This window comes from Natrix helvetica (assembly GCF_964273705.1).
Source record: "Natrix helvetica genome assembly, chromosome: 3".
In the NCBI taxonomy this organism is placed as follows: Eukaryota; Metazoa; Chordata; class Lepidosauria; order Squamata; family Natricidae; genus Natrix; species Natrix helvetica.
In genome coordinates this window covers 38963865-38976290 of record NC_138549.1, presented here as the reverse complement: position 1 = coordinate 38976290, position 12426 = coordinate 38963865, and the positions used below count along the sequence as shown (strand labels likewise).

The window sequence follows — 12426 nt, the reverse complement described above, 5'->3', positions numbered from 1 at the left end:
ACTTTAGAACACAATTTAAATTACTCTACATACTTGGGGCTTCCCTTGAGATGCACTCGGAGACTACAGTTGGTCCAGAACGCGGCCGCGCGGGTGATTATGGGGAGGACTAGGTACTCCCCTGTAACACCTCTCCTGCGCGAGCTGCACTGGCTTCCTGTGGTCTACCGAGTGCGTTTCAAGGTTTTGATTATGATCTTTAAAGCGCTTCATGGCACAGGGCCTAGTTATATGCAGGATCGCATCCTGCCCCACACATCCCTACGACCAATTCGCTCACACAGAGAGGGACTTCTCCGGGTGCCGTCCGCCAAACAGTGCCGGGGGGCGACACCCAGGAGCAGAGCCTTCTCTGTGGTGGGCCCAGCCCTGTGGAATGACCTCCCCCGTGACATCAGGATTACTTCCGATCTCCGCTCCTTCCGTGTTCAGCTGAAGACCCACCTCTTTCAATTATCTGGCCTGGCTCAATCGTAATTATTCTTATTCCTCCTAACTGTTTTTAAATTGTATTTTAAACGTTAAATCTTAATTTTTATACTGGGTTTTTACAATTGGGGTATTTTAATGCGGGTTTTTTATCTGTCTATATGATGTAAATTGTTTACCTCCTCCGAGTCCGTGTTTGTGTATCTGTATGTATGTTCTGTATGTACGCCTATGTGTTTTATATATTTTCTATGTTTTATATGCCCCATTGTACGCCGCCCCGAGTCCTACTTGGAAAGGGAGCGGCTAATAAATTCAAACTTATTATTATTATTATTGAGTTGCAGAGGACACTCAGGACTACATTCTTTTCATATATAATTTTAATTTTCTGTGAATGCATGTAAAAGAGAGCCTAACAATTTATCTGCCATTCAGAGCAGTTATCTTCCAAACTGGTGTTAACTGCATAAGTAGAACCCTGATTAAGAAAGGGGGCTTAGCAGAAACCTTATTGTCTCTCCTAATTATAGCTAAAAGGCTTAGAGGCCTTTCTCTATGCAGTGAAATCTCAAGTTAGTAGACCAGGGTAAAATGGGTGTTGCATCGAATGTACCAGTTTTCGTCATCAATTAATTTGATTTGTTTCATTACATAATTAAACCAGGGATGCAAATTCTAATATACAAATAATACAAATGGACAGAAATTGGATGATTTGCATCATTTGCACAATGATGTCATTAGGCAAATAATGCAGATTGCAGTGCACAGTCAATGCCAGATCCTATGAATAATGGACATCCCCCTCCACAATTAATGAAAATGAGTTTTTGTGCTCTACTGCAATTTCAGTGGTAGTTAGAGACTGTTTTTAGAAGCTGAAAATTACAGAGGGAAATCCAAGCTCAGGACCAAGGAACAAGGAGGTGTGCTTTTTTAATATGGTTTGCCAGCCTTGAAATATACATTTAGTAGCACTTGCAATATTTAGAGCTACAAAAGAAGTACTGCCTTTATTTTTTTAATGAAATGCAACTATTTTAATATCTGTTGATCAGTAGGATATACTAAATGTTTCAATTCTAAAGCATGATTTATCAGGGCTAGAAAATATTTTAAGTATAGAGGTATAACCGTACATTTGAACCTGGGAGAGGTTTTAAGTTGTTTTGATTTTAATTATTTTTGTTAGCAGCTTTGAATACTTTTTATCAGAAAAGCAAGATTGAAATACTTTAGTTAACTAATTTTCAATACATTTATGCTAAGAGATTCACATGGCTATCACTAAATTCAGTCTTTGGAAGAGAATTACTTCTATCTGTGGAAAGGTACTAGATTAGCACTATGTCTTAGGTTTTAAACTAAATATATTTTGAAATCCTACAAAGCTTGCAGTTCTTTTAACATTAAGGCCTACATCTCTGCAGCTGGTTACCATCTGACTTCTATTATCAACGTCCTAGTTTTAATTTGATTTAAAAGTCATTCTCTTCCCCCAGAGAATATGTTAGCTAGAATTTTTTTTTTTTGAGAAAAGCAGGGACTTCTCACAAACCTGTAAATGCAAAGGATATTTAGGAAAAATTGGGGGAATTATATCTGTGAGGCTGAAACACAGTTTGCATGTTGGAAATGAGTTTCTTTATGCATGTGTTGCCAAAATATTCTTTTTCTATTGATAGTGACAGAAGAGAGAGCAGTGTAATGAAAATACTAATTGTCTTTTCCGGATGCATATTTTAAAGATGAAATATAACTTTAGCAAAGGAATGGGAGAAAAAAAAGAATTTATTTTAGATTTGAGAACCATCTTATCTAATTGCATATTTTCAAATCAATACATGGACCAAAACTTAATTACTTTTGAAAATTGCAGATCTTCAAATTTTGCTAAACCCTTTGGCAATTAAAAAAATGTGTTAGGAAAAAAATCTACATCATAGGTATCTGGTGTAAATCTGAGCAAGGAAAGAAGGATGAAATATGTGTTGTGGTATAATAAAATAAACTCTGCCTCTTATGGTGAAATTTTAAAGGAGACATTGGCTGGTGTCACAAGGCTAGGATGTATGTTTCATCATGTCTCCTATGCATGTTTATGCTCTGCACAAAATGCATATATTCCATGAAAATGTGTTATGCTAAAGAAACTGTGAAACCAGTTGAAGGATTTTGACTGGTAAGATCCAGAAGAGAACCTTCGTTGTTTTCACCTTGCTCTTTGGAACATGTTACACCCCCTCATCCCCAAGGTGAAGCAAGCCCCCTTCTTCTGGCTTTCCAAAAGAGTGTTAAGACAAGGTATAGGGTTAAGACGGTATAGGGTTTCCTGCCTAGGCAGGGGGTTGGACTAGAAGACCTCCAAGGTCCCTTCCAACTCTACCATTGTATTGTATTGTATTGTATTGTATTGTATTGTATTGTATTGTATTGTATTGTATTGTATTGTATTGTATTAAGGCTCTGCCAACTGGCATGGGGATTGAGGACTGATATGAGATCCTTGGAATGGCTGGTAAAGTCAGGCTGCTCCCTTTCCCTTTTAAAACATGTAACATTAGGTTGAATTATTCAGATTTAATAGATTCTGGCTTTATTGTTATTTCTTCTGAAAGCAGTTGGCCTATTTGTTGATTTATTTACCTAAGAAACCTGGAGAAATTAAACACTCTAATTGGAAAGAGCAACAATAGAGCCCCTTTGGCGTACTCCCTGCCTTAAACGAATGACACTGAATGCATTATGCAGGGATATTGTATCTTAATAAGCAAACAACTACAAAATGGCAGGATTTGCACATGTAAGTGCTTTTTATTTTTCAGTTTTGTTGCTGCTTGGACAGCCATGCAGGTTAGCTAGATTTTGCAGTAATTTCCCACAGTTAAATGAATGAACATAATAGACTGATTGCAAAGTAGCCATGTGTGACCTTTTCCTGAAGCCCTGTCTAGCAATGATAAAATGTTTACATTGCTCTTGGGTGTCTCATGTGCTCAACTAGAAATTACTGCTGAAATTTCAAAATGAGGAATAGTGAGAGCTGTATTAGCTTGTCCTTATTAAAATGACTTCACTGTTAGGGTCTATATTTTATCATGTTACCTACTCTGCATTATTTGTAAGGTAAAATTGGGACATGTATTTAAAACTATATTGACGTATGGCTAAGGATTTTTGCTGTGAGATATACATGCACAGCCATGCCTCTGTATGCCTTTTTTATCCTATTCATTGCAGACAGAGTAAGATTGGTTTGCAAAGTACAATATGCCTTAGCAAGAAAAAAGTACAGAGTTGTTGCTGACCCCCTTCAATAATTGTTACCAACCACACTGATATCAGAAAGGCTACTTCTGTGCCATGACATCCTAGCAAAAATTATGTTATAATGTCTAACAAAGATATGTGTTGTATATTTGCATGAAGAAATTGTCAGGCTTCTGTCCTTTATCCTCCTTGCCCACACAAACAAATGGAAGTTATTAATCTGAAACCCTAAGAATATGTCTACTCAAAATATTTCAAGAAGAAGCTAATTATATTTATTCTGAACCCTTTTAAATTCATGGCAACTATGCTACCAGTAGATCAAATAATGAACCAAGCAAGTTAAGCCCAGGTTAAATTAATTCCCAAATTTGTTTTGCTTTGCAATAGATTTCCATTCCTTTACTATGAAGTCAGTACCATTATGCTCAATGGCTTTTAAAAAAAACTAGTCTTAACTCCTTGCAACTGCACGGACAGGTCCACATGGTTTCGTTGGCAAGATTGCAGAAGTGGTATACCAGTGTTTGTTTTTCAATTTCCCAGACTAGACTAGAACTGAGAGTAAGTCATCCAGCTGGCTTAAATGCCCAAAGGATAACTAGAATTTGGGTCCTTCTGCTCTTGGTCCAGCACCTTAACCATACTGATTATCTCAGTGGGTGGCATTTATTTGCATGTAAGTTTAATAAGGATATTAGTTTCCAAGTAAGCTGTTTATTCACCAATAAAACAGATGTGCAGCAGAGATTCTGTGCATGCTTATTTAATATGATTAAATCCTATTATACTTAATAATGATAAATAAACAGGTAAAGATCTGGGCAATTAGTTGCTTCAGGTGCTAACTCTTACTGTCTTTGTTTTCTATTTTTTTTCATTAGTAAGGCTTTCCTTTGTTTCTGGATGAGTATGCAAAAGAAAATTTGGAGTCTGGGAGGATTTCAGTCAGGAGATTCCAAGAGATATGGGTGGGAGTTGGAAGGGGATAGATACTTAATTGGGAAGCAAATCTATTCATTATTTGAAATTTATTCTTCTTCTTGAAAACCTTGCTTGAATTAGACTGCTGAGATTTGAATTCCGCCCTGAGCTTAGTATAAGAATGTTTTTCCCGAATTTTGCCTTTCTAAAGCTACTTTAGTCCTTTCCCCCATAGGGAAAAATAATATTTTAGAAGATTTCAGAGTGCAAAGTCTGCGCAGGAAAACCTTGTGTTGCACTTTTCAATGATCTCATGGGTAAACATAATCTGTTGTGTAGCAGTATAACCTTACAACCTGTTGACACCATAATGTTTCTTTTAACTGTGCCTGCAAGCAGAAGCAATTATATTTTACAGTGAAGGCCCTAATTACTGTAAGGACAATGTAGCAAAATTGGCAGTCACAGAAAAACAAAGTTAAGTATTATTGCATTTTGTTCTACACCTCATGTAAAAACTGATCCACTTCCCTTTACTAAATAGGATTTTTTTTAAAATCACACCGTTCAGTTACAACAGTTCATTTAGTGACTGTTCAAAGTTACAACAGCACTGAAAAAAGTGACTTATGACATCTTTTCATATTTAAGACATTGCAGCATCCCCATGGTCACCTGATCCAAAGTCAGACGTTTGGCAGTTGTCTCATATTTATGACGGTTGCAGTGTGCCAAGATTATGTGGTCCCCTTTTGCGACCTTCTGACAAGCGAAGTCATGGGGAAGCCAGATTCACTTAACCCTGTTATTAACTAAACAATTAAAGTGATTCACTTAACGGTGGCAAGAAAGGTCATACAATGAGGCAAAACTCACTTAACAAATGCCTCACTTAACAGCAGAAAGGTTGGGCTCAATTACAGTCGTAACTTGAGGACTACCTATATTTTATAGTTGAACCCTACATATCTACTTCTGCTAAATCACTTGATTGTTAAATCCAAGAATAAGCATGGATATATAGAGAGCCGACAAATTATTAAAGCATCACTTTTTGTATAATGTTGTATATGGATACTGAATAAGCCTGAGGAATGTTTTGCTTTGGCAAAAAGCCCTGTCTCCTTTTAATAAGGATCAAAGGCAGAATCAGTACAAGGTTCTACAGAATATTTGATGATTTCATGTATACAATTATAATGGAAGAGTTTATTTCAACCCCCTTCCCCAATATTTTGAACAGAGAAGGTTGACTTATGTACATACTCTTTTTATTTTTGATCTATTGCTGAAATCATTTTCAAACTTCATTCCAGAAAAGACATTTGCATTTAAAAGGGCAATGCCATGGAAACAACATATAGAGTCCAACAGATAATTTATGGAATTATTTTTAAAAAGTGCTCTTTAAATAAAGGTGCTCAGTACTAAGTATTTTATCAGCAGTTTAATATCCTGGAGAATTGATTCTGGCAGTGGCATCTATGACAAGGAAAACTCCAAACTCAGGAAGATAATAGATGAAATATCATGTTTTACTTGTCCTTTTGGAATGTACTTGTGACTTTAATTCAGGTATAAAATGAGGAGAGGGACGGGCTTGTATGACTGTAGAAGTTAATTCACATTTTCTTATTAATCATGCCAGAAAATGGCGTTAGATTGCAAAGTCTTAGAAACTGGATAAACAGTTGTCATTAAGCGGTGAGTTCATTAAGGCAAAATCTCTGTGGGCTGTTTGATCACCCTTTTTTAAGATTCCTTGGCAGGTAGACTGATTTTGCACTTAAGGCTGAAATATTTACCTGGACTTTGTCTATTATATTTTGGAAAACCTTTTCTTTTACAGACATGACTCTAATTCTGTTCCTTCAAAATGCAGCCATAGTCTTTACAGATAAACTTAAAAAAGAAGCACTGATGATCACCTAAATTATCATTGTGTCTCTCCTGTGAAAAAGAGTTTAATTCAACTATGTATAAAATAGACTCTTTCGGTTGGGTTGTCTGCCTGGTGTACATGCCTTTGTGTGTGTAACTCTGTCTTATCCAACAAGAATTGGATATTCTTATGTAGTTGGGGTCTACCTTAGCTGATGTGGTAAAGATAAATAATATCTCCAAGGCAGTGATGTCATTAGTCCAATCCAGAAAATACTGCCAGACTTTGGGTCAGTAGGTACAGAAATTTCAGTCACTACAATACATATCGACTGCACCTCCTTCTAGGACAATCTTTCACAACTTGCTACTTTTCAAATGAGTTGGACTTCAATGCACATAATCTTCCAGGCAACATATTATTTGTCATTGTTGAATGATGAAGTTGAAGTCCAGTATATCTGGAAAAAATGCCTATTTTAGGACTTTTCTTTGGGTTCTGTGCATATTTCTTAATTTTTATGCCAATTATTGGGACATTACTGTCCCATTGCACTAGATTCCCTTTGAAAATATCAAAATTGTCCCTGCTAGAAACCATGCTATTTTTATTTATATTTGTTGTATGCCATGTACATTATGACTTTGTGGAAAGTATCATTGATTTTAATAGATTATTATGAGCATATATTGAATATTTCATTTTAAAATATTTATTTCATATTAGAGATAACTATTTCAGTTTTAGTTGGGTTTTAAACTCAGTCTTGATTACATTCAAAGCGGAATGATGCTTAAAGGTTATCTTGAAAGACTGCAGTTGTTATATTCTTCTGTTTCTTTGCAACTGAATTTTATTCTTTTGTAATATACTGTGAATATTTTCTTTGAGAAATTCAGCTTTTAGTAGTCATTCACATAATATTTGAAGAAATATCCCATTAATATTTCCCCAACGCATAAATAAAGAATCTGCAATGCCTTAACACAAATAAGAATAAAAAACATAGGAACCATTTTTATCTAACACGCAATATGTGAATGTCCTTTAAATAAGTTCAGTATATACAAATTCCCAAGGTATAATACTCTGGTTGTAGAATTCAAATTTTAAAACAACAACAACTCAGAACTGTAACTGAAGAACACAGAAATGGGTAAGGTCCACAAGAACAAACCCTGCCAATAGCTGTGGAGAAATATTATGTTATTGTGTTATTCAGCTCAGGATGGATTCCATTTGGAAACATGATAATTTGTCCCCTTTAAAAGAAATCTAGAAAAACTTAATTTCACCATTAAAGTTTACATTTTTTCCTAAATTCAGATAGTAAAAATGGGAGTGAAATATAGATTGTTCTTCTCAAGCAGGATGATTAATTTACAATTATCATGTAAAGTTAGTGTTGTAGTAAAGGCAGCTATACTATTGCACAACTTCTGTGTTCTGATATTTATTTTGCACAGCTAGAATTTTCAGCATGGGCTAAATATTTCTGGGTCAAGACATATTTTTAAAAAAAATTAGAATACCAGATTAATAGTCATAGTCAAGCCTGATTTTTTTTTTTAGCATATCCTTGTTTTTAATTCTAAGTGTTGGATTCACACCAGGAAAACACAAGGCATTGGGTTACATTGCAAGTTTACAACTAGTTTATAACCAGATTTCTTTTTTAAAAAAATTCCGAATATTATCTTTTATAGGGCATGAAAGTAGAACACAGAAATAATGGTATTAGAGAAGATCCATCTATTAAATTACTTGAGATATTAAAGGCATATAAGCTATTCCCCCAGGGAAAATAAGTTGCAAGTTTAACCATGATTATGTGCTATTCTACAGTATAAATATGTTTTTAATATTCCTGTACCCAAAGGGTATGTGTACTATAGATTTACATGTAACTGGTTAAAATGGACTTATTCATGCTAACTTTCTTTTCTTTTTATGTAGGATGGATTGCTATGTTGGGAGCCATATGGCTTCTTGTGCTAGCCAACATTCATGATTTTGAAATGATTCTGAACAGAGTGGAATGGGCAACCCTCCTTTTCTTTGCAGCATTATTTGTTTTAATGGAGGTAAGATGAAGACATTTTAAAAGAGTGTTTAAAAACTTGGTGACAGCAAAAAAGAAACATTTCATTTTTACTTTCTTGAGTTGGTTTTCAATCAAGTGAAATATAGATTGCTCTTCTCACACAGAATGATTAATGTACATTTATGATGTGAAGTTAATTTTGTAAAGGCAGTACTGCACAACTTCTGTGCTCTGATATTTATTCTGCAGCTGGAATTTTCAGATATGGACTAAATATTTCTGGGACAAGACATATGAGTTAGGAACTCTTGGTATAAATATGTTCTGAATAAAAGAGCATAAAGGACAATTTCTTTGCAAATACAGAGATTAAATCCATCATCCTCATACTATATGTTTCCTATATGGTGTGGCATAGAGGAAGGATCACCGTATGTACTATTTTTCCTGTTATATACGTAAAAAGGTTAAGGCTGACATAACCAAGAACCATTCCCTTTGGGAATCGCCAATGATAGTATGATGTCTTTTGAGAAACTGTTGATGTAAATGCTTCCTGTTGTTCGTGCTTTCTCTGGCATTTTGTCTGTTAAATATTTTGAGTTTAATAGAATTATAATTTTGCTAGCTGTACTGAGTGGCTTGTGTGCTTGATCTAATCAGGATATAGGGATTGAGTGCCTTGACTGTATGCTGGGTGCAAATTAAATCGGAGACTATCCAATTTTTCAGTATTAGTTTTGATTTGGTTTGAGATTCTGTTAATAGTCAAGATATGTAACCTTTCATGCAGCCTCAGTATATTTCCGATGCAGCCTGTCCCCCCCCCCCGGCAAAAGTTTTCATTAAATATGACTGACTGTATGGGAAATAAATATCTTAATTATATTTAATTAAGGTAATTAATTTCATCGTTGCTCTCACCCCAACAACTTTTTCCTTTGGCCTGCTATGTTTTTGAGCACAGGGCCCAGAATACTACCCCAAAATTGTGTAGCCTGAAACAAAGCGATCTATCCCTTCGTTCAAAAATTGTGTGAATTAAAATAAAGAAAAGGAACTTTAGGAAATTATTCTCTTGTAAATATTACTATCTACTCTCAGGACTGAAAAGGAAATCCTGATTTACAGAGCATTGGGATCTTTAAGATTAAGATGATAAGATAAGACATCATTTTTGACCTGTGAGCTAATGGCCCACATTAAAAATGAAAATTTTAAGGACAGGGCTTTATTCCTTGACCGAAGTGAAGACTGACTATTCATATTACAAAAAGGGAAGATCTCTTAAATCCAAGATCAGTGCAAAGATTTGTCCTTCAGCTGTGTCCCAAATAGCAAGCTTTTTTTACTTTGAGTTCAGTGAATTAAGAAAATCTTCATCTGCATTTCTCCGGGGTGCTGTGTTTCCCATTTCAGTGTTTTATCTGTGTAATCAAAGGTAAATTCAGTGAGGCTTACAGAGAGGCAAATAAGATAGAGAATTTAGCTAGGTTTAAGAATCTTAGAAAGAGAAAGAATGAATACTTTCATCCAGTTGCTATATCATACAGCCAAGAAAATTCTTCTGCTGATGGATAGAGTAAGGTAACTATATGGAAAAATACACTGTGTGCCCTAAACTCTCCTATGGGATGAAATGAGTACAAGCCATGCCACAATGTTTTGATCATTGTAAAGAATAAGCACCCCTGCACTTTATAAAACTCTTTAGATAGTAAGTAAGATAGTAACCCTTTGACCCATTCTGTCATTCTTTGAGAGAAAAATAGTACAGTCTAATGCAGGGGTGTCAGATTCGCGTGTCATGTGCTGGTCCCGCCCCCCACCCGGTGTAGCAAAGGGGAAAATAGTCTCGACACATCATGTGACGCCGCTGTGACGATCCGAGTTTGACACCCCTAGTCTAATGTGAACAGAATGAACATTAAATTTTAAGCTGACTATATTTTCTTATCCCAATGCTGAAGAGTCTTATCTAAGAAGAGTATATATTATAAATAGAAAAATTATAGTGGCAAATGATCTTCAATAATAATATTTATTTACCTAAACGGTTTGACCACAGATGGGCAGTGGAAATAAGAGTGACTTTTTTAAAAAAGAATTTTATTGGTTTTTAAACATTTATAGAGAAGGGTAGGTGGATATACAAAACTTTTTGGCAGCTACATCGTGCTGAAAGTAGAAATCTCTCCAAATCTCACAACTTTTACAGAAAGAGAAACAAAAGGTAAAAGATAAGCAGAAACAGCATCTTGTTATACATTGTATCAACCATATGTTCAATCATCTCTTTTGCCACTTTCTGATATATCAACAATTACAATGATATTTCAAATACATTTATTTTTGTGACCTGAGTCTTTTCAATATTGCTCCCTCCCCACTGTCCTCTGGCAGAGCCACAGCCCCTCCCTCACTCATATCTTGTGTATTATCACTTTTTTCACTACCTCTTATGGTTTCGTCCTCTAGGAGGGCACTGTGTTTTTTCATGAAGGCCTCTGCCTCCACAACTGTATTGATTCTAATTCTGTTTCCCTCCCAGAAGATCAACATTCCTTCTGGCAATAGCCATCTAAACCAAACTCCTTTGTTGTATAATTTATTTGATAAGGAGGAATACTTCCTCCTCTTATCTCTTATTTTTTTCGGAATTTGTTTAAGAATGGCAATTTCTTTATCTTTATATTTTAATGGTCCCCCCCTTTGGGCTCCCAAAACCTCAACCCTCATGGTCTTCCTAAGAAATTTAACGTGGACTTCCCTTGGAACATTATGTGTTCTGGCATATTCTGAATTGATTCTATAAACCAGGTCCATATCCCACCACAACTGTTCTTTATCTCTCTTAATATATTCTGCTAAGATTGTACACATAGCATCCTTAAGATCTTCATCTTCTGTCTCGGGTAGGTTCTGGAATCTGGGGAAAAAGGGACATTCTTTCAAGTTCCATCTTTACCATGAAATTTTCCAATTCTCTATTCCCTTTCTGAGTTGCCTTCACCTTCTCCCTCAACGCAACCACACCCTCCTCCAGTACACCAACCCTCTGTTTATTTTCTGTTGTTTGCTGCTGTACATCTCTGAGCTGTTCTTTAAAATCTGTCACCCCTTTTTTCAGTTCTTCTTGTCCCTTCATAAGAGCCTGGAACATTTGGGTAACTGATAAGTCCTTTGAACTCTCTCCAGTCCCTTCTTGTTGTAAGAATGATGAAATTTTTGTCCATTGGGTCGTTGGGCTGGATGTAGAGGAAGTGGGCACTGAGGCTGCCTTGTTTTGTGGTTTTCTGGACCCCATTTGTTAAGTTCAGAGATAAGTATAAGTCTTATACAAAAGAAATGGCATCTGTGGAATGTGCAGCTGGTTGATGCCAAGGAGGCAGACAAGCCCAGAAGAGAATGTTAATCCTTAGTCACAGTTCCAAGCCAAAAGAAGAAAATCAAATAGTCCAAATCCAGAAAGACCACAAAACAAGGGGGGGCTCCAGGAGACCTTGGGAGGTAATAATAATATAAAGCCAGAAACTTCTTCAAAGGTAGTTTCAAAAGGCTAGTTTCATTTATAAGAGCGAAGAAGAAGACGGAAGTGGGCCATCTTGGCTCCCCCTTTCACAGGGAACCAGGGAGCAAACCATCCAAAGTTTTCATAAGGCTTTTAAAATAGCTCAGGAATCACTTCTTGCAATTATGATGTAAATCTTTCTCACATAGTTAGTACAAGTGGGTAATTCAACGTTTTACTCTCTCATTCCATTCCGAGATCGAGAGATAGTCCAAATGCCGCTTTACCCGAGGGGGGTGAAAACCCCCCTCCAATCTTGCAACTTCAAATAGATTGAATCCACAACTTGCAAAAAGCTGTTGT

The 12426-nt window shown here is 35.9% G+C and overlaps 1 protein-coding gene across 4 annotated transcripts in view; it reads left to right on the top strand.

Annotated features, from left to right (window-relative positions):
* OCA2 (OCA2 melanosomal transmembrane protein) overlaps window positions 1-12426 on the top strand; it is a 209544-nt gene that overhangs the window by 142584 nt on the left and 54534 nt on the right. For all 4 annotated transcript variants that reach the window (XM_081947658.1, XM_081947657.1, XM_081947660.1 and 1 more), the window contains exon 20: window positions 8465-8592. In XM_081947658.1, the coding sequence (XP_081803784.1) occupies window positions 8465-8592 (128 nt within the window). The remainder of the gene's footprint in view (window positions 1-8464; window positions 8593-12426) is intronic.